General features: G+C 39.5%; 1 protein-coding gene across 1 annotated transcript in view; it reads left to right on the top strand.

The window, feature by feature from the left end:
• UTRN (utrophin) overlaps positions 1-23816 on the top strand; it is a 449245-nt gene that overhangs the window by 81491 nt on the left and 343938 nt on the right. The window contains exon 3 of the mRNA XM_090279943.1: positions 6474-6535. Coding sequence (XP_090136069.1) covers positions 6474-6535 — 62 coding nt within the window. The remainder of the gene's footprint in view (positions 1-6473; positions 6536-23816) is intronic.

Below are 23816 nucleotides of genomic sequence, written 5' to 3' on the forward strand. Positions count from 1 at the left end.
AGCTGTTTCTGAACCCTAGCTACTTCGGTGTATTGTTCTGTTGAACTTTTCTTAAGGGTATCTCCAAGTTTGTGGTTTTTTGCTTGGTAGTTTTTGCATTTTTAAAGCTCAGTCTTATGATCAGCATCATTAGTGATAAGGGAAATGCAAATTTAAATCACAACATATTATTTTACATTTACTAGGATGGCTTTAATAATAAAAAAGGAAAAGGAGTGTTAACGAGGTTGTAGAGAAATTGACACCCATGTACATCACTGGCCGGAGTGTAAAGTGGCGCAGCCACCATGGAAAACAGTGTGGTTAGTTCCTCCAAAATCGAAACAGAATTGCCCTGTGACTCAATTCCGCTCCTCGGTACAGTACATGCAAAGGCATTGAAAGCAAGGACTGGAACCGTTACATACTTAACTAGTATGCCAGTTTTCATTGCAGGATTATTCACAATAGCCGAAAGGTAGAAACTACCCAAGGGTCTGTCAGCAGATGAGTGGATAAATAAAATGTGGCATCTCTGCAAAATGGACTATTCATTCAGCCATAAAAAGGAATGAAATTCTGACACATGTTACAATACGGATGAACCTTGAACGCATTATGCTGAATGAAATAAGCCAGACACAGGAAAAGAGATATTGTATGATTCCACTTATATGAGATACGTAGAAATGGGAAGATCAGAGGTTAGCAGGTCAGGGGGGGAGGGGGAATGACAGTTATTGCTCAGTGGTTATAGAGTTTCTATTTGAGTGGGCGAAAAGATTTTGGAGACAGTGGCAATGGTTGCATGACACTGTAAATGTAATTAATGCCACTGAATTACACACTTTAATATGGTTATAACAGCAAATTTTATGTACTATATATTTTACCACAATGTAAAAAATTAATAATGTCATATACTAAAAACCATTGAATTGCAGACTTTAAATGGCTGATTTGTATGATATGTGAATTATATCTGAATAAAGATGTAAAAAAAATTAAGCAGTTTTGGGAGCTAGAGGAAAATTAGGTAAGAAGACACAGATCCTGACTTGCTTTATGGCACCAGCTGACTGCGTGTGTGGGTTAGCGTCTGACATTCCTGGTCTCAGGCTGATCAGGCGTCTCTTTACTTACCTTCTGTGATGGTAAGGTGGGCAGTGCTGGTGGATCAGGTTGGTTTCCACCTGGAACAGCCTCCCCGCCCCCCTGCCCCCCCTGCTGAATTCTCTGATCTAGCAGTCAAGGTAGGGCTGCGGACTTTCTGGAACCCAAGGGTTCTGTAATCATAATGAATTTGGGAGCAGTGTGGATGGATCGTGTTAGCAGAACATGCGTTTGCTTAAACAGGTTGACTTTAAAGGAATCTGTATTGTCTTACAAGAACATTCTTTTGAACATATATTTCTGACTTCATACTCTTGATCCTTTTATATGGGTGTCAAATGTTTTCAGGATTGAAAACTTTCTGAAGATTGGATTACTTTAGAATTGTTGTCTTGACATCATGATATGTTACAGCCCCTCTGTGTTTTCTCATAGATGCACAATTGTGTTTTTATTAAATATGCTCCTTTTTGGGGGAGGAGGTCAGGTGTTTAGTCTGAGCCTGAAATGGAGAGGGCATTACTCGATTATGTTTTAATCTGTCTAGAATGCCCTTCCTCCCATCTTTGCATGAACCAGACTTCAGCTGTCCTTCAAGGTATGTTATTGTACATGCCTTTTTTTTTCCCTCATGAAACTTACTTTGACTTTCTCTTGCTTGGATGTTCATTGAACACACGCTCAGGAGTAGGTCAGACCTGGTTCTGTTTGTGACTTTGCTACTTGCTATGTGGGTAACCTGGGCGATTCATTTAACTTTTGTCCTTGGGTATCAGTTTCTCATTTGAAAAGTAGAGTTGGTTTCCTCTTCTTCCACACTCCATCCATCTCTACTTCTCCCAAAGAGACCATAAACTTGACTTTTTGTTTTGTATAGAGTGAAGTAAGTCTTTTTTAAATGTAGGTTTTAGCTTTATTATCTTCAAATTATAAGTTCAATAAACTTACAAAACCATCATTTGAAATGTTATCTCAATTTCTTATGCACTTAGGTAGTTGGACAATTTTGAAAAGCACATTTTTAATTTTAAGTTTTTTCCCCAGATCCTCTGAGGATGTCAGATTTTGAAGCCAACTTGGGAGTTTAAGCACTCTGTTTGTGAACAGTCTGTCTCCTCTTGTCTCTGTTCCTTTGTCTACATATTTATAATATTTTACAGATTACTATATAATATTTATGTTTCCTTATAACATTTTAGTACGTATTATTTGAATAAATGACCAGCAAATTGGGTATGGCAAAGCAGAAGAGAGAAAGACATATCTAAGCCTTAGTAGTGGATTTATTTTGGGGTTGATTCACACACCAGACCCGGAAAAAGAAGTGGAAGAACTGGCAGTATGGTCTGACTGAAATGCTTCCATTTGTTCTGAAATCATCCCTTTTTGCTAATGAGAAACTGGCTTTCTAGATTGTGTTAAATTTTGTGAAAGAGACTCCGATAAAGTCAATCCCAGTTTGAAATCATCCGACAGGACGTTTCTTTTTTGGCCTAAATTCTAAGAACTCCTTTTCTGGATTGTTGCATGTTAAGCAACTCAGGTTATTGCCAGCCAATTGGACACTCCTCCGTTGCTTTGAAAAATGTCCTAGGGGTCATGCTTTTCCTCTAGTAGAGTTTTATTGATAGTGTAGGTGTTCCTGAGACGTGTGTGTTTCGTAGGGGATACAACTGCTAATTGCTCTGCCCCATTTCCAGTGGAAAGTGTAAATTGAAATTTGTTGCTGAGTTCTGCTAGAGGAATTTTTGATATGCACTTGAGCTGGTGAAGTGAAATAAATTTCAAACTCGTTTCTTTGAAGATTTATTAGGCAGTTGTGTTGATGTTTCTTGCTTCATTTCTCTTACCCATCCCAGAAATAAAATTCCAGGCTAGGCAGCAGCCAAGGCCCTGGATCTGTGTGAGCATGTCAAAAGCATTTTAAGAAGAGCAAAATATTTAGAGGAAGAATTTGGAAAATCAGCCTTAAGGGATTTAACACATTTTTCTTCTAATTCAGTCCCGTGTTTGTCCCCTAATGGAGAAAGGTCATTAATGGGTGAGATTTACTGAGTCAGGGAAGGCTTTCAGAAACTAAATGTTTTTTTAAGAATCTAAATCTAAAGAATACACTTGTTCGGAAACCTGGAAGAATATATTTAGACTGTAAATTATACTCCCTCATTTAATGCATATATAAATAGTATATATGTAAATTAACTAATTGGCTTGATAATGGAGAGTTAAATGAATTTGAGACTTTTGAAGTTCTGTTTAGATTTCTAGGAAGACAAAATGATTGATCAGAATGGCATGACTTAGATTTCGGGATGTCCTGCTACAACCTTGCTAGCATATTTTTTACCTCCCTGACACAGAGGCCTGGGCCAACGTGGTAATTGTGGTGTGGAGGGCAGTTCTACACTAGTAAGTGTTCTAAATTTATTACATTTTTAATCTCATAATCAAAAAGCCGCAGGCCAATTCCTGTACTTTTACTGAATTCCTGTCTGGCAGAAAATGAGAGGGGTGTGTGTGTGTGTCTGAAAAAAGGGAAATGTGAACTCAAGGCTTATTGAAATACGGACTTCTTTTCTTTCTTGACTGTACTGAGGAAATTAATACAAAAGAGTTACTATGAATTTTAGAGTTGTTTTTGAAATGTTTGGGTTTGATTATTTGTCTTTTACAAGCCAATATGTTATTTTATATCAGTCACTTACACTTGTATTCAGACTTTGATTTGACCCAAAGATCAAAGACTATTATGGAAACATTAGCTTATTAATTTTTATAAACATCTCTGTATGGTGGGAATCTATTTTTAAAATTTCATTTCATTCTATATGGGATAAAATTGAAAGATCTTATTTACCACTTGATAAGGTAACAGGTACTTAATTCCACTCTACACCAAATATATAATACTATTAGATAATTTACTATGTTTTTGAAAATAAGGCTAACTGCCTAGATAAGAGGTTAAGAAAAAAATAAAATGGAATAATATTTATCCCTTAGAATTTTCCTAATTTTTATGGTCAAACATTTTTAAGTTTTATGGATGTTATGAAGTTAACATAATTTAATATTTATGACATATATTTGTTCACAGCATTATGGAAAAATAGATATGGCAATATTTACAAAAATAAGTCTTTTTAAGATTGTAGGACAAATAATTGGATTTTCCAAGTGCTCTGAACACTGATTTTAATATGATATTCATATTGGTGGGGCTGGTATAGTGCTCTGTACAGGTTAATATGTCCAGTTGCCTTATTCTGTGTATAATCTGAGCTCTGTCCCTCTTGGGTGTGAAGTTCAGGCTGGGACAGTCAGAGTGTGTAAGCAAGTCCTCTAAGTTAATAAGTGGCTCATATGTGGCATTGATCAGATGGCAGAAGGCCTGAAGTTGGGACTGATGCTGACTGCATTGTCCTTTCTGGGAGGAAGGCCTCCTCTCAGCATATTTAACAGCAACCGCTTTCTTAGACTCTGGTTGTCCTCCCTCTGTGTCTCGGCGTCAGTCCCCGGTTACCTTTATGGATCTATAGAAGTGCACGCTTGTCCAAAGCCACTGCTACATTTATTCCAGGAATGACCTTTTAATTACAAACTCTCCTTCCAGAAGATAGTAGGGATCAAAGATACCGCAGATGTGGGAAGCGTCGCGGGTGAACTTCTAATTGTGCTGTTAGAGATGAGTGAGGAAGTCTGGGTGGGAGGCAGCCCTCTCCGACTGATGTACGGAGGAGCGAGCACGGTGGGGCCTCCTCTGTGATTGTTTTGCTGTTATCATGCGGTGGGGGCAGTGTGGCGGTGAGGATGGTCGTGGACCAAGCAGTGTATGTATATCCAGAACCACAGCTTTCTGCACTGTTCTGAGCGTTCCTTAGGCAGGTTTCAGAACCTCTTAGAGATTGTTAGCAGGCTGCTTGTAGGACTTAATCAACAATGACTTGCTGGTTGTAGTACAGAATTGGTGAGCAGTTGAAGAAGATATGATTATAAGTAACAGAAAGGGTAAAATGGATGTTTATCTGCCTTGTTCATACATGTACTATAATAACAATAACAATAATAACAAAGGACTGAACACCAACTCTTTGCCAAGTATTTTCCACTTCTATTCCCTAATTCTCACAGTGTGCTTATGAGCTAGGTACTATTTATCAGCATTTTACAGATGAGAACTTGAAGGCTGCGAACCCTTATAATGACTTACTCAAGGCCACAGGCTAGTAGATTGGGGTGCAGTCTTTTTGGTTCTAAAGCTGTGGATCTCTGTTCTAACACCCAGCCTCCTTAGAGCTGACTAAATAACTCTGCTCCTCTTCAAGAAGTTCGGGATGCTGTATTTTTTAAAGTCAATTTTTATTGGTAGTGCCTTGAAAAACAAATTTATAGTCATTGAAAACTGGCTGATTTCTCTACTTGTAAAATATCTGGATTGTTTTTCTGGAACAAGATCCTTAAAACCTCGGTATGCCGCTCTTAATACAGAAAAACAGGGTATGGAATTGAGAATAAACCTCATACTATACTTATACTAAACCTTATACTAGTTTTTGTTCTGGAAGGTATAGAACTCATATGAAAAGGAGGAAAATCATGAATATTTTAGTTTTTAATGGATATCTTTGATTTTTGTTTGGAACATGCTGACATTTTTATCATGCTGAAATTTTACTTAAAACGCAAGTCTGTATTGCATATAATAGTTTGAAAGTAAGGTCCTGATGCTATCAATGTGGATTTCTTTTTAAATTTAAAATCTTTTTATTGTTTATGCTATTGCAGTTGTCCCAATTTTTCCCCCTTTTCCTCTTCCCCACGGTTAATCCCCACATTGTTGTGCATGTCCGTGGGTGGTACGTATGTTATTTGTCTAGTCCTTTACCTTCTTTCAACTGGTCTGAACCTCTCCCCTCGCCCCCCCATTTAAAAAATATTTATTTATTTATTTTTTTTGGGGGGGACCTTCGCTCTGTAACAATTTCCCCCCTCTCAGACTTAGGACCCTTTCTAATCTTAGAAAGGACAATAGGCGAAGGTCTCGTGTTCCTCTAGCTGCTTCAAGCTGGACATGGTCATCATCCTACTTACCCTTGGGTCCGGAAATCCACGTGGATTTAATGGCTGGAGACACTATACCATTACTGAGGGTGAAGAGCCAGCCAGCCAGCCAGCTCCTGGGCCTCCCTCCGCTGCAGCCATTAGTAGGCTCCACAAATGCTGACGTTGGCAGCTATCATATTCTTCATTAGCTGTGGATCATTGTGCCTTGTGAGGTCTGCTAATGGGTCTAGTTAAAACTCTCCAGGATAGCCATGATCTTGTTTAGCACCCTTACCAAAGGTACAATGTCTCATACTTTTCCCTTCTTTCTCCCACAGATGAACACAATGACGTGCAGAAGAAAACCTTTACCAAATGGATAAACGCTCGCTTTTCAAAGGTAACCGAGACCTTCAAAAAATTTCTCATGATTCAAATGCTTCATTCTGATTGCTGGGGTTTGGTTGGAAGTGCAGTGAATTTTTCCCATGAAATATGATCTAACAAAAATATACAGATAGTGTCGCTGGTTCGATTCCCAGTCAGGGCACGTGACTAGGTTGCACGTCAGGTCCCCAGTTGGGGGCGTGAGTGAGAGGCAACCACACAGTGATGTTTCTTTCCCTCTCTTTCTCCTGTCCCCTCTCTCTAAAAACAAACAAACAAATAAATAAATAAGTTAAAAAAATATACAGATACATTTATTTTTCCTTTATTCTATTTTAAAGTAGGTTGAAATGGAAACTGGTGTAAGTAGTTCAGGGTGTAAACCATTCTTTATTTTTACCAGGTAGTCTCTGGATATCAAGCCAACAGTTTGCTGCTTTTTGACTCTGTGAATTCTGGATACATTTAGGAAAGGAATGTGCCATTGGGAAAATTTTGTGTTGACTTAACTAAAAAGATTATTTTATTTTGCTGGATTAAAATCAAGTGGTTATCATTCAGGCAGCCATTCTTCCCTGTGCAGAAAAGTTTAGGGATTTTTATGCTTATGGTTGTGGCTAATAATGATTATCTGTTATGTTATTTCTTCCTTGTGAACTTCCTCACTTCTTTCCCCAAAGATCTGTTCTTTCCCAGTATTCTTACCACTTGGATTATAATCAGGGTTTTGATTGATATTTTTCTTAGGGGCAGAGAGAGTAAGCTGAAGAGAGGAACTGGCAATGCTATTTTCAGACTTGTCCCAGTAGAGTTACCCATTGGTGACTGAACCACTTTCCTCATGGTGTAATCCAGGGGCTACCGGAATTTTGTCTTTTAAGTCTGAGATGGGAGGAAAATTTTCAGGTTAATGGATTAAACAATGAAGCTATAGCAAGATGAAAAATAAATATTTCTCAGAGAAACACCATTATGGTATTTTAAATAGTATGAAAGCTATTTTAATTGAGTTATTTTTCAAAATTTTCTGCTTGAGAAGGTTGCAAAGGTCAAGAAAGTAAACATTGCTGTTTCTTTGAAGCAAAATGCGAATGTTTTAAAATTACTTTCAGTAGCAGTGCAGTTTAAAAATTGCTCCACATCCCAATATTTACAGTTGATTATTTGATTGCAGTGTATTTTTAGGTTTTGCAACTTTTTGTTGAGGGATATTTAATTCTGCCTCTGAGAATGTAAGGAATGTGGAAACTGTCTGACTTTGACAGAAAGGTCAAGAATATAGAAGTGCTTACGTAATTGGTGGTTTTCTATGTAAGGATTATTCCAAAACACATATAGGTATTTTTTGGTAAATTTAAATTTTTGCTTTAGAGGTGTAGGTAACACCTGGGTTCTTTGGATTTCCAGACTAGATTATTTTACAAACTTGATATTTAAAAGTCTATACTTATAATCTATATGTTGTTTTGTAATATTAAATCAGGGCTTTAAGTCCCATGTAAATTATTTGCTCCAGGAGGCTTGTAATTATTGCCAAGACAATGAAGAGACCAGGTAATGTTAACATTTTTAGTAAAAGTTGCAGTTGCGTAAATTGACACAGAAGCTAAAAGACTATTTTATTTCGAGAAACAGTATCAAAAGTAGAGCTGACCCTGGAAATATTTCCTTTTAGATTACTTCTAGTAAGAAATCAGAGTCGAAAAGGGAATTTGGATGAGTCTAGAATAAGTTTATCAAAGAAATTATGAATATTTGGGTATAACGACCTGGAGAGCTCATGGTAGTGACACTAAACTTATATGTATATCTATATATCTATATCTCTCTACATCTCTACATCTCTACATCTCTACACCTCTATCTCTCTCTATCTCTATCTCTCCATCATTTTTTTTATATCGGCTGTCTTAAGTTCGTAAGTCAGACTGCTTCCATACTGGTGATCAGGAAGGGACAGACTAGGAGATTTCCACACTCCTTAACTCTTGCTAAGCTGGTGTAAGGGTGTATCTGAGAAAGTGTCACTGGCTTATCAAGAGGCTAGCCCCAGGGGGGAAAAAATCCCATTGAAGGGGAAGCATTGTATGTTATTCTTATTTTACCTATGTCCTTGGTATATCACAGTAGACTTTAAAATAGAATTATTGAATCTGCTGCTTTCCTGTTGTGTGGGTCCCTCTAGAGAAATGGATGCCCCATGTGGTAAGAAATCCAAGAGACTCTGAGGGCATTTTCTGCCATTGAGGAATTTGCTTTAAATTCCTTCCTTGGACATTCAAACTTCATGGCCCCCTCCCCAGCCAAAGTGTTAAATACCAAGTCTTGTTGATTCCAGTACCATTCAACATTGTCCCTTTCTCTCCATTTTTACTGACACCTTATTTTGCCAAGTCCCTATTATCTGAGTTAGGAAAAATTATGAAAGGCTTTAAGAATGGCAAAAAAGATTAGTGGGAGCCCTGCCAGCTCATCCATCTGGGTTATCTGCCTCCCATTTTCTTTGAGCTAGTAACAACAGATAATAATGCAAATGATACTTATTCATAAAAATGTAAAGTAGCTTGGGATGCAATTGATTATTGTCCCCTGGATAGACCTGAATTTCCACCTATTATACATTTATTTCAGCTCTCCTTTGTGTAAACATATTGCTTATTGAATTGTCCTTGGAACAAGTTTCAACACCTTATTGGTTCCCTCATTAATTAATGGGTTGATGTCTTTGACACATGGCACATGTTAATATTACATTTGTATGAGATCCACGACTTTACCTTTAAAAAAATTATTCTTGAACACATAGACCTCTGTAATAATTTGCCAGCTGGTTCTTCCTTTCCATGCTTTACCTTATCCATCCCCTTCCTTCCACTTTCTACAGAGTATGTGGAGTGATACTCAAGTATAAGCCTAAGTACCTTTCTTTTCAGTAAAATCTTTCAGTGGCTGCCCATTGTTAGCACTTGGCTTTTAATGCCCTAAATAGCTACCCCTCCAATTTACTTCTAATTTCATGTTGCTTTACTCTTGCCCCCTAATTATGCTCTAGTCACATAGTCTGTGCCCCCACCCGACGGGTCTTTCCACAGCATTTACACAAGTGCCTTTCTCCATCATTCCCTGGCCAACTAACTGCCACCCTTCCTTGCCTGAGCTTACATGCTACTTGCTCAAGGATCCCTTTTCTGAGCTCTCAGAGTGGGGTAGGTATGCTCTATACTCTTATAAAGTGTTATCCTTCGAAGCACTTATCCTAATTGTAATTTAAATAACTGTATCTGAAAGTATTTATCTTTCCTCTCCTGGTTGGTGGTATGTTCCATGGGTGCAGGGTTGTCTGTTTTGTTCACTGGAACAACTTCTGGCATATAGCAAGCACCCAGTGGGTATTTATAGATTTAATAAGTAAATGACTGGCAATGTCCACGGCATACATTTAAATGCTTAATGCTATATATCCATAAGCCAGTTAGAGGCGGTTGATTGGAAAGAGATGAGAGTGTGGAAATGAGAGCAAAACGGCATAAACTGTGTTATTTCATGGATATGAATACTTAAGGGCTTTTGCTGTATTTAGTTACAAAAACAAACATCCAGCTATGCGAAGTTTTCATATTTACCTGGTTTCTTGGAGTTGAGCTGCGAAGATTATTAAATCACCATTTGGGTTTAATATATATGATTCCCTTGTGTACTGGATAGGACTCTTCAAATAAGACTGTCCTATAAATTCATAGTGAAGAAAATGAGATTTAAAACATAAAATTGGCTTAATCCATTCTTTGTTAGGGGATTTAAAAAAGAACTCGAGAATGCTGAATAATATGGATCTAAAACCATATTTTTATTTTTTCTGTGCTGTTAATATATATTTTAAGTCTATTTTATTGATTATGCTATTACAGTTGTCCCATTTTTTCCCCCTTTGTCCCCCTCCACATGGTACTCCCCTTCCCTCCAGCAATTCCCACCCTTTAGTTCATGTCCATGGGTTATGCATATAACTTCTTTAGCATCTTCATTTCCTATACTATTCTTAACATCCCCCTGTCTATTTTGTCCCTACCAGTTATGCCCTCTGCTTTTCTCTTGCTGCTTTTAAGGTTCTCTCTTTACCTTTAACCTTTGGCATTTTAATTATGATGTGTCTTGGTGTGGTCCTCTTTGGATCTAATTTGTTTGAGACTCTGTGTACCCTGGACTTGTATGTCTATTTCCTTCACCAAATTAGGGAGGTTTTCTTTCATTAGTTTTTCAAATAACTATTCAATTTCTTGTTCTTCCTTTTATCCTTCCAGTACCCCTATGATTTGGATGTTGGTACGTTTGGCGATGTCTGTTTTTTTTTTTAATTTTTTTTTCTTCTTGTTGTTTTGGTTGAATGCTTATTTCTTCCTTATGTTCCAAATCATTGATTTGAATCCTAGCTTCATCCCCTCCACTATTGTTCCCTGTAGGATTTTCTTTATTTCATTTAGTGTAACCTTCATTTCTTACCTTATGTTGTTGCTATAATCAGTGAGTTCTTTGAGCTTCCTGATCACCAGTGTTTTGAACTCTGCACCTGATAGGTTGGCTATCTCCATTTTGTTTAATCCTTTTTCTGGGGTTTTGTTCTGTTCTTTCACTTGGGCCATATTTCTTTGCCTCCTCAATTTGGCAGCCTCCCTGTGTTTGTTTCTGTGTACTAGGAAGAGCTGTTTTTACTCCCAGTCTTAGTAGTGTGGGGCAGAGCCTTAGGTAATCACCAAGGCAGGGCAACCTGCTTTACTGCTTTGTGGCTTGGAGATGGGACAGTGCTGCTGCCTGTCTTCTGGCAATTTTCCTGGCTTTGCCCCATTTCCAGTTACTTCACCCACTTCCCATATGCAGTTGGAGCCCTTCCTGCTGCTGCCCTGGGGTTAGCATAGGTTCTAATACCATTTGGGTCCTTGAAGCGACAAAAATCTGGCAGTTTCTCTCACCACCCTGTGTGGGCCCCAGAAGTGGTGAAAATCCAGCAATTTATTCCATTGCCCTCACCCCCACTGGCTTTTACAGCCAGAGGTAATGGGGGTTTATCTTCCCGGTGCTGGAACCCTGAGCTGTGTGGTCTGGCTTGGGGCTGGTATCACTTGCTCCCGGATTGTCCCTCCCAACTTTTATCTACCACACGTGAATGTGGAACCATCTGTTCCACCGCTGCTGCCTCCACCGCTAGTCTGAGCCACTCCGCCTCTCCACCCCATCTCTGTGACTCTGTCCCTCCTACCCATCTGGATGAATGTGGCTTCTTTAAATCCTTGGTTGTCGGACTTCTATACAGCTCGGTTTTCTGATGGCTCTGGTTGTTATTTGGTTTTGAGATCTGGTTGAAATTCTTTCTGTGGTTGTGTGAGGAAGTGAAGCATGTTTACCTATGCCTCTATCTTGACCAGAAGTCCATATTTTGATTTTAAATATATATGATAGCTAAGATAGCATTCACTATTATTACATATTCTTTTTGCTTTAAGTTCTTATTAATATCTCATAGAGTACACAATGCTTTGGAGTTTGGGTATCTTGAGAAGTCACACAGTATAGAAAAACTTATGCCTGTTGGATTTAAAAAGTTATGTAAAAACTCAGAAGAAAATGATTATCTGAAGGAGATAAGAGTTAGAAAATTAAACAGTTCTTCCTGGATATACTGTTCATTTATTTATGACCTTTGACAAATCATTAGCCAATTTTTTCAGACCACTTATTTTTTATTCCTCTAGCTATGAGACACACTTGCTCATAATTACTTACCTCATATTGCTAAGAAATAGGGAGGGATTATTGTGAAACATTATGGAAGATTATAATTAATTACGAATGCTAAATTAAAACCCTATTAAGTCCCTCCAACTTGTGGTATCCCTGGCCTGTGCTATATGTATATTTTAAAACAAATGGAAATGAAAAAGCATTGGCTCAATAAGCTCACTTTATTCCATTGTCTGGTGGGTGAAGTGTGAGTGTTTTGTTCCCTCTCATTTGAAGAGCGGTCGGTCTGTTTGTGGGCTGGTCTCCTGGCAGAGGCAGCAAAGGCCTCTTGCTTCACTATTGGGAAATGTGTTCTGACTTTAAGCCTGCATTTTCCTTGGGTAACTTTCAGCACTGCTCATCTGGCAGAGCTGAGACATACAAATGGCTGAAGCTCTTTTTTTCAGTTTGGTGAGGTGATTCTCAAATAAAGGTTTAACACATAAAGGTCAGGTAGAGAATATGCAAACTTAAAAACGCTGAACTTTCATGTGGGCAGATTTCTGCTTTTCCCCATTCAGAGACAAAGGTGAGCCAAGTTTTCATGTAGTTACTATTCCAAACTTGAAATTAAAATTGATAGAACATAAAAGAGGAAGTCTGGAGCATTTTAAATAGATTTCAAGTGAAGAGCTATTTCAAATGTATTGTTCCTTTTGGAGACAGTGGGACTTTGATATTAAGAAGTATTTTTTAATCCTCACCTGAGGATACGTTTATTGATTTTGAGAGAGAGAGAGAGAGAGAGGGAGAGAGAGAGGGAGAGAAAAGTAAATTGATGTGAGAGAAAAATATTGATCGGTTGCCTCCTGTATGCACCCCAGCCAGGGATCAACCCACAACCTAGGTATGTGCCCTGATGGAGGATCAAACCCGCGACCTTTTGGTGTATGGGATGATGCTCCAACCAACTGCGCCACCTGGCCACTGCTTTTGGTGTCATATTGTTTTCTCCTTTTTTCATGTTAGATGTTGATGGTCACACAACTAGAAATGGAAAAAGATGTATAGGTGATTTGTAGAGGAAGGTGCAGCAGTAGCACTTTGCAGGTGTGTCAGCCTCGTTGTAGTATTGTGAAGGAGATCATACAGGCTTCCTTGTGTGACACTAAACCACATTTCCAGTAGAGAAGTGAGCTGGAGCATACGCACTGGGTCTACCATTAATTTTTTTCCGTGGGTGGCAGCTCAACTAGGTGTTTTAGGGGACATAACCAGTCAAGTGGTTCCCTAAGAAGTTTCAATTTCTGTTCATTCACCAATATCTTTCAAAAGCAAACAATAACATGCATTCCATATTCCTGAACAGTTTCTAGATATATTTTGGCTATATTATGTGTTTGCGGGGGTGGGGCAGGGAAAATTGACATTGTTATTGTTTTCCCTGCTGGGGAAAAAAAAAAAAAATTCTGCTAATAAAAAGACCTCTATTCAGTATAGAATACAGGGAAAACACAAGTTATTATTGAATTTGCATATCAGATTAGGTGCCTGCCAGCAGTGGTAAAAGACTAGAAAGTCTGGGATGAATTTCATATGAATATGCGGTCAAGTAGAAGAAAGAAAAATGTGCACCCGTCTCCTGGAGTGCCAAATGGATGCACCTTGTGTGGGTCTCTTGTCTATCTCCTGAGAGACTCCTGAATAAATTTTGAGGTGCTTGTTATCTTGCATTGGAAAATTAAAGACAATTTATCTAATTCCTGACCAAAAATTGGACCTATTATTATTATTTTTTACCATTTAAAAATTTTATTAATTTATTGGGGTGATACTGGTTAATGAAATTACATAGGTTTCAAGTATACAATTCTACAGTACTTCATCTGTGTATTGCATTGTGTGTTTACCAACCAAGTCAAGTGTCTTCTGTCAACATATATTTGACCTCCTTTACCCTTTTCTACCTCCTCCCCACACCTCTTTCCCTCTGGTGACCACCATAAACTTGTCTGTGTTTATGAGTTTCTGTTTGTCTTGTGTGTTCATTTGATTTGTTGATTTCAGTTTTATATTTCACATCTGAGTAAAGTCATACGATTCTTAACTTTTTCCATATGACTTACTTTGCTTGGAGCGACATTCTCAAGATCCACCCAAATTGTTGCAAATGGCAGTATTTCCTCTTTTCATATGGCTGAGTAGTATCCCATAGTATGTATGCACCACATGTTCTTTATTCAATCATCTATCGAAGGCCACGTCATTTGTTTCCGTGTCTTGGCCCCTGTAAATAATGCTGCAATAAACATAAGGATACATACATATTTTTTCAAATAAATGTTTTCAGAATTTTGGGGTAGATACCCAGAAGAGGGATTGCTGAAGCCTATTATGTTTTCAAGGGGACACTCTAAGATAAAGGAAGGGACCAGAGAGCTGTCTCTCCTTTATTTTAACAAAGAAAATGGCATTTTATTTACCTTTACAGTATTATTGTCAATGCCATAACTAATCCCATGCCCTGGTCCTGTAGAAGCTTATCTTTTGAGGAATCACATTCTTCAGACATTTCCACTGCTTTGCCAGTTGTGCATACGAGGAATGAGCTTGTTGTCTTCTGGGTCTGCCTACCATTCTTGCTGCATGTGTCTGTGGAGCTGGGGTTTATTCAACCAGCTGCCCTTGCCTGGCTATTTGCCCATGGAGTCAACGAGTGGCTCTGCCTCTGGCTGCCAGGTGTGTGAGCCCCACATAGAGGTAGTTATCATTCCCTTTTTATGAACACTATCTCAGTGACTTTGCTTACCAAAGTCAAGGGAACAATTCTGTCCCTTGCTGCATGACCCCTGATGCTCTGAAAGACATTTGCTCTAGCTTGTGTTTTATAGTACAGTATACCGCAATTTTTAAGGTACATGCGCAGTCATTGATTTGATCCCTATATGAACACTGAGCAAATCATTGCTCTGGAGGTGATGTGGTGTTAGTGTGATCACCTGAGCTGTTTCTCATTTCCCTCTTTCTCCTTCCTGTTCTTCTCCCCCTCCCTCCTTCCAAGCAAGCTTCTCAATGGAATCTTGTTCAATTCTTAAGATCGTGTAATCACCATGAATTCTTAAAGAGGATGGCTGAGAGCCCTGTGCGTGCTGATTCTCAAAGTGACTGTAACATATCTTGCTGGCTTTCCTTTGTCAAGGTGTTTAAGGACCTCTTTCGGCATTTCATTGAACTCATTCTGCTTTCAGTCAATAGCGGTGCTTTTTCATTCTTTTCCAATGGGGTTTAATATCTACAGGGGAGATATTGAAGGTCATACAGCCTGCATTTCATTGTCTAAGCGACACATTTTATAATTACGATGAACCTAATTTCATCCGTTCAGTTAATCTGGACTTTTAAAAAGAATTTATTGTTTATTTTGTACAATAAAACACATTACAAAAAATTAGGTAATAGAAGAAATCCAAAGAAAAAAATTTTCAACAAGTTTTAATTCCACTACCAAAAGAAAAGTAGAACATTTTTGTTGTAGTTAGCATACATTTGCAAGTAAACGTATTATAATTAACCAAATGACATTGTACATAGTGCTCCCTGAGGCATTACTGATTTTTAAGAAGTTAAAGAATTACAAGAGCCAAGAAGGGTACTACTTTTGTATCAGTGGTGAGGTTTGGGATTCATAAACTAAAGATTCTGATTCCAAAAATGTTAAAATAAATATTAAATTGAATTACTTATTTATTTCGTTTTGAACTTTCAAAATAACCAACCCATTGTAAAAAACAATAACTCAAAAAACAATCAAGGTTATAAAACTGACAATATGTTATCAGATGCTGGGGCATAATTTTTCAACTGATCAGGGGCATCACATTAATCTCAGATTAATCTGAGAAGGATGCAAATACATTATGAATATATGCTATGTACGTATGTGTATGTATATTATGTCATAAACAGTGGGGATGGTCATTGAATTGCATAGACTGCCCTGAATCTTGCTTTAAAAATAGGTGGAGCATAAGTGAAGAACAGATAGCCTGACAATGTCAAAAGGCTCAAATTCCTTGTTTGTAAGATACCAGCATTAGACATGTTAGTTGTGAAAGCATTTAAAAACTTATCTTCATACTTTTTATTATATACAGTTGTAACTTGATTACTTATCATGAGGACAGATTCTATCTCTGTATTGTATCTGTTACTTGGTGCAGATTTCAAAGGACCCAGCTGGTTCACTAAGTCCCTCTTAATGTGCTCTCCATGCTTTATGGGCACTGGTTCTGTTTACACCTGTTTAGACTCTGAGTGCCTTGAAGGCAAGGACTGCATTTGCCAGCCTGTTCGGTTGGTGTCATAATAGCACATCACAAAGAGGTGGCACAGATCAGTCTTCCAAAAGGAAAGTTCAAGCCCCCAATTCTACCCCTGATTTGTTTGCTTTGATGGAAAGAATTAGCTCTTTAGCCTTTTAAGAACTGCAAACTGCACTTCCTAAATTTTATTTTCTTATTCAGTCTTACAGATATTTTTCTATTTTTATTATGCCTGTTGCTGAAAAACTTGACCTATGATGGAAATGATTATGATTTGGGAGTCTTGAAGAAAGGGAGAATAATATAGTGTATGATTTGAAAGAGGGTGGGGACCAGAGCACAGAGGGTCTTTTGTTTGGAGTTTGGATGGTCTTTACCTGTATGGGGAATCGGTTATATTATTTAGGTTAAAATATGGATGTGGCATGATATGATCTGCACATTAAAATTAGAGTTATTCTGACTCTTATGCAGAAGAAGAAATCAATTAGCCTCAGACTGGAGATGTGGACTGGAGTGATGGTGGGGAGAATGTGTTTTTGGAAGTAGAAATGAGAGCTGGGGAGTGAGCGAAAGGGAAATAATCTGGCACGACTGCTTTGTTTTTTGGTCTGAGCAGGTATAATGAGTTACTGGTATTTTGCATTCAATCATGTTCCCTGGTCTGTGGATGGGGTGTGTGTGTGTGTGTGTGTGTGTGAGTGTGTGTGTATGTATGTGCGTGTGTCCTTTTCACAGAAATTGTCGATTTCTCAGAGGCCTCACTGTTGACTGCTCTTGTACTTCAGCTGTATGTGGTATGTCCTATGCAGAGGTTGCTAATCAGCCCCTCTATGAGCTGGGATGCCAGCAGACAAGATTTATTTATCTGGCACAGTGTTTTAGGAAGTTGCAAATATCAGGAGATTACAAATATAAATGCCCTGGCTGGTTTGGCTCAGTGGATTGAGCGTCGGCCTGCGAGCTAAGTGTCGCTGGTTCGATCTTCCAGTCAGGGCACATCAGAGAAGGAAAACTCTGACTCCAAAAAACCTCCGCTGCCTTGCGGCATACCTCTTCAGGGGAAAGGCTAGGGGAGTAAACCCCGACAGAAAATCCGGAGCCGGAGTCCCTAAGGCGGTTTGACGTTGTAGTCAACACCGGCAACTCCTGCGGCGCACCTGAACCCAAGCTGTATCGACTCCGTCTTTCCCTTGGACCCTTCAGCTGCGAAGAGAGGGGGGGTCTGCTGCATGGGCAACAGCAGACCCTCCATATTACCCTGCCCAGGCTCTGTAGCTTCAGCGTCATCGCGGGATGTCGATTCAACACGGGAGGAGACAGATGCCGTGTCGCTCCCAAGTCGGACTGCACGGCCCATTCTCGGCGGTGCAGATGGACTCTTAAGAAGCTACACCATCGTCTCTCGAGACGGGCGGCTGCCGACGACGACAAATATAAATTCAGATTTTCAGCTTCTTTTGAAAAACCGGGAGTCCTAACGCCTGCCCACAAGGCCACTGACTGATAGCTGGAAGTGAGCCCTGGCTGTTGCTTTTAGCCTTTAGGGATGGCCGATTCTCCAGGTGTTCCTGGGCCTGTCAGGATTCCTTCATTTCATTGGACCATCACACATAGATGTCACATGTATTTATGGCCCCTGCCCTCCCACAGACCCTGGTTTCTCCTTTTGCATTGTGATGACAGTTTGCTTCTGTCCTCTGCCGCTTTTAAATCCAGGAGCCTCAGTGTCCCAGCTGCAGGAATTCATGGTGGTGCCTCTTGTCAAAAATGGTGGTGTTAGAACTGGCGTTGAGAGAGCGCCAGGAAGTACAGGAAAAGGGGCCGAGAGGAGGGCCAACCACAGCTGGTCACCTGCAGCTTCTGCCCTCGGGACTCACGCCATGTTGCCTTTTTGATTCTTTTTTTAAGTTTAAAGCTGACACAAGACTTATTTGCCTTCCAAGTGCAAGTTTGTTCATTTGTATTACTTTGTGTTTCTTGGAAAACTGTGGAAACCCTCTCTTGTAAATGGAGAGGGAGGGTGACCTGAACTTGGCATTTCTGCAGGGCCAGGCACAAAGGAGGTTTTCGCCGAATATTTGTCTGATTGAATTATGGAACTGTTTTCTCTCTGTCGGAGAAGGCTGCAAATACGTTTTTGCCAAGAATTAAAAATTTGAATAGGAGGTTAACTGTCAGGAAGAATGATTTTATTTTTTATTAAGCAATGACTTCTGACATTTCCGAAGTGTTCCTCAGGGCAGATCCCATGTTTAGAGCCTGTGATACGAAAGCAACAGCCATGCCTTAAAGCCGTGTGGTTGGAAAAGTAGTCTTCATTTTAAGTTCACTTAAATGTGATATACATGAACCTTATTGCCCTCTTTGGGAAGTCATTAAATGTAACGCCCTCTGTTCTTTTGTCCCAGACTGATTACATATTTTCTTCCCTGTGGGATGCAATCCTGCGCCCTCATAATTTTAGTTGCGGTTTACTACAGACTTTGAGAACGTGGATTTGGAACCGTATTTTGTGGTATCAGATCCTGGCTCCGAGTCTCAGTTGTCACGTCACCTCTACGTCTCAGTTACCTTACCTTAAAATGCTATTATAAAGAGAAATAATATAAGCAAATAACGTATCTAAATCTCTATTAATCTCCTAGAACATATCTACATGGTTGCTATCACTATGTTGAAGAACATTGCACATTTCCACTTTCTGTGGAATCGTCTTTACATTTTTATGTGGCTGCAAAAAATCGCAAGAAGAATAATATGTTGTGACACATGGGCATTATATTAAATTCAAATTTCAGAGTCCTCAACGTTTTATTTGAACACAGTCATTATTCCGACCAGCTTATTGGTCTGTGGCTGCTTCCCCATTACAACAGGGTAGAGTAGTTTCAGTAGAGACCAACCACCTGGCCAGCAGTGCCTAACCTAGGTACCCTCTGGGCCTTTACAACAGAAATTTTCTAAGCCAGCACACTGACAGGTGTTACTCTCCCGGGTGCAGGCAGAATTGGCTGCTGGGCATAGCCTGCTTCTTTCCCTCCATCTCTGGGGCATTCTGTACAATAACTTGGATTTGTCAGGCATACCTACAATAGCATTTTGTACTGTTGACCGCATGTGCGATGAGTGTGGCTGTGTTTTCTGTGTAATTCTGAACCATAGTTTGGATTTGTCTGAGCACAGACACCATCTTTTCACTCTCATGGAGAGGAGATTCACAGGTCTTATTTCCCCCTCCTTGGCCACTCTGCAGGTGCACGTGGTCCTTCTGAGGGTACCAAATGGGAGTACTCACATATAGCACCATCACTGGGGGGGGGGTGCGGGGGTGGGGAAGAATTGGGAGAAGGGGTCACAGCACAAAACATTTCTTACTGATTGCTATCAATATTACAGTATTCGCTCACTTATTGCAGGTATTACGTTCTAGACCCCCCTGCGAAGTAGGAACCTTACATTTATTCTACACTCCTAAACCTACGTAACTTTAACAACATAAGTATACAGTACCGCAAAATCCCGTGATATAGTGAAAAATCCGCGATAAATAATTAAATATAATATTTTAAAAAATCCCGCGATACAGTGAGGCTGCGATAAGTGAACGGCAATATAGAGAGGGATTACAGTATCTGAAATTTTGGAACAGAATAAAGAAAGAGTTGTTGTTACTGTAGGGTTTTTGTTTTTAAAGAAAATAAAGGCATTGGTTATCCTTGTGTGATTAAGTGACTGCTAGAAAGACAGGACTGTGCCTCAGTCATCTTTGTTTCAACAGAAGGCTCCACGGGGAAGCTGTCTCAAAATTTGTTGCACAGTAAACATGCGAATGAATTGGATAAGAGAGAGATGAAAAGAGTGTCTCATCCAAACAAATTAATGCTACCTCTTAATTAATGGCTCTTACTTCACCACCTAGCAGCGGTGGAGCTTAAGGATGAATCCAGTGAGTTGGCTGCTGAACTGGGCCGTCTCATGGTGCAGACCTAAAGCTCAGGCATGCTCTTGTGTTAGCACAGTCATTATTATTGCATGGCATGTGTCTCCTTGTGTTGTCAGTCAGTGAATTCAGGGCCTGGAGGATCTTTTGCTATGAATTCGTACTACCATGTACATACTCAGGTTCAGAGCCTGCTCTTACTTTCCTTCTTGGGATGAAGAAATGTTTGTTTTATTTGTTTCTTTTCATACATTGTTGAAATTTTATGGCACCTCTGTGACAGTAGAAATATTAAAATCATGTTTATGAGATGAATGATAATATCAACTATTTATTGAACATCTGTCACCTTAGTTTTTTTTTTAAGTATATTTTATTGATTATGTTGTTACAACAGTTCCGATTTTTTTCCCCTTTGCTCCCCTCTGCCCAGTAACCCTCTTCCCTCCAGCAATCCCAGCCCCCTTAGTTCATGTCCATGCATTGTGCATATAAGTTCTTTGGCTTCACCCTTTCCTATATTATGCTTAACTTCCCCCTGTCTATTTTGTACCAACCAATTATGCTTCTTAATCCCTGTATCATTTCCCTATTTCTTCCCCTTCCCCATCCCAGCTGATAACCCTCCAAATGAACCCCATACCTATGATTCTGTACCTATTCTTGTTTGCTTAGTTGGATTTTGTTTTCATTTTTTTGATTCAGTTGTTGATAGTTGTGAGTTTGTTGTCATTTCAGTGTTCATAGTTTTGATCTTCCTTCTCTTAAGTAAGTCCCTTTGACGTTTCATGTAATAATGGCTTGGTGATGATGAATTCTTTTAGCTTTACCTTGTCTGTGAAGCACTTCATCTGCCCTTCCATTCCAAATGATAGCTTTTCTGGATAGAGCAATCTTGGATGTAGGTCCTTGCCTTTCATCACATTGAATACTGCTTGCTAGTCCCTTCTTGCCTGCAAAGTGTCCTTGGAGAAATCAGCTGATAGATAGTCTTATCGGCATCCCTTTGTAGGCAACTCTACTTCTCTCTTGCTGCTTTTAGGATTCTCTCTTCATCTTTCACCTTTGGCATTTTAATCACGATGTGTCTTGGTGTGTTCCCCTCTGGATCCAGCTTGCCCGGGACTCTCTGTGCTTCCTGGACTTGCATGTTCATTCCCTTCGCAAAATTTGGGAAGTTTTCCTCCATTATTTCTTCACATAAGTTCCCAATTTCTTGCTCTTCCTCTTCTTCTGGTACCCCTATGATTCAGATGTTGGCACGTTTAGAGTTGTCCCAGAGGTTCCCAAGCCTCTCCTCATTTTTTCTAGTTCCTGTCTAGAAACTAGAAACTCTGCACTAGTTGACTGTTCTTTTCTTCCTTATGTTCCAAATTATCGATTTGAATCTCAGTTTTCTTCCCTCCACCATTGGTTTTGTGTGGATTTTCCTTTGTTTCACTTAGCATAGCCTTCACTTCTTCTCTTATGTGTTTGCTATACTCAAGTATATCTGTCAAGCCTGTGAGCATCTTTATCACCAGTGTTTGGAATTCTGCATCTGTTAGGTTGGCTATCTCCTCATCTATTAGGTTGGCTATCTCCTCTTCACTCAGTTCTCCCACTGGAACCCTGATCCACTCCCTCCTTTGGGCCATGCTTCTCTGTTCCCCATTCTGACAGGCTCCTGTGTTTATTTGTCTCTGTGTCCCAGGCAGAGCTGTCGCTCCTGTTACATTGCTATCACCTTCGTTTTTAATAGATGAGCAAATAGACGCAGAAAGACTGAGTAACTTGCTCAGAGTTATATGGCAGGTCAGAAGCTTTTCTTGTCTATAGTGAGGTCATCGATGGACATTCATAATTAGTTGTAATATGGACCAATTACATGTACTTTATGTTATGCTGTTTTGTATGATCTTATTTATAAGTGGACAGTGAATTTGAGAAGGGGTAAGTAAGTGCTCTCCAGATGTTATTTAGCTATCCTTGTCATTACTATTTTCTAAGATCCTTTCTGTGCTTAGATTGCCCTATTTGTTTCTCCCATGAACTTGACCTGTGTGCTTGTCTCTTTGCTGTAAGACCACGGCATGTTGCTGCAGTGTACTTTGGTTGGAGGAGAAGGGGGGAAGGTAGGAGGCGGCGGGTGACCAGGGCCACTCTGCCCTTTGCTTTCACTGGGAGCAGGTAGGAAGTTGTTCAAGTGCAGGAAACTTTCCCTTGCCCTGCATTCTGAAGTGCTTCTGCCTCTGGACCATGTCTCTTCTGCTGTGCAAGTCTGTATGTTATTGTGACCGGTGCAGAAAATGTCTGTGTCCTTGGTACCCTCGCTGCTCATGAAAATGGCTACTGGGAAGTAGCTTCAGATACAAGTGAGTCTTAGTTTATTCTTTACTGGTTCTATGCTGACGGCGTTACAATATTTCCCTCTGTCAGTGTATTTGGGCTATGGAAAAGCCACATGTTAGAAATCACTAGTTGGCTACACATTACACTTAATTAAAAACACAATGAATCAGAAGGAGAGGAAGAAGGAGATAATTGTGAAATTTCAGGAAACCTCCAGATGGCTCCCTTCCCCCTCCTCTGTTTCAAGCTCAGAGTAAAGTTTCGCTTCATGTGATTTTTATGTATATGTTTTTAGTGAAAAGGGAAGAAGGTAAAATAATTATTGGTTACAAAATACCTTTATTTTTAAAAGGAGCTAACACTTAATCTCTGTGGAGATTTTATATTAGAGGGAATGATTTGATGCAATAGAATGATACAGGGCTTTATAGTTTTCTGGACATTTTCACATAATATAAATTATTTTATCTTTACTATAACCTGTGATTTAGAAGGAGGTTAAATAGCTGACTTAACGTTCACGAGAAAAATTAGTGGTCAGACTGGGATTAAAACTGAGCTTCCTGATTCTCTGTGTGGTAATTGTCCAGTTGCACACAACCCATCAGGACCTGCCTGGGACGGGGTGGGATCTTCTGCTTTCGGACACTGGAGTATGGTTATCAGTGGAAGGTGATGCTATTTATCAGTCAGGGATGAGAACATGAGTTCAAGAATTCTGTAAGCTTTGTCATTTAAAATACTGAGCTGATGCTGGACTTTGACACAGAGCGCAAGTGTCGTAATCCTTCAGAAACTCATAGCTAGAAATCCAGACCTAGCACCAAAGAGATGAAATTTGATGAGGAGAGCTGAAATTAATGCTCCCATAATTGGAACGCAGAAGGGCATGAGCACCCCATGAGTGTCGAGTGCAGTCATCACTGCACACTTTTCCTTGGCCTCTGCACCCCGGTGAAATATACTCATTGATACTTTCACTG

The sequence above is a fragment of the Furipterus horrens genome, unplaced genomic scaffold, assembly GCF_987537825.1.
Source record: "Furipterus horrens unplaced genomic scaffold, mFurHor1.1.pri manual_scaffold_6, whole genome shotgun sequence".
In the NCBI taxonomy this organism is placed as follows: domain Eukaryota; kingdom Metazoa; phylum Chordata; class Mammalia; order Chiroptera; family Furipteridae; genus Furipterus; species Furipterus horrens.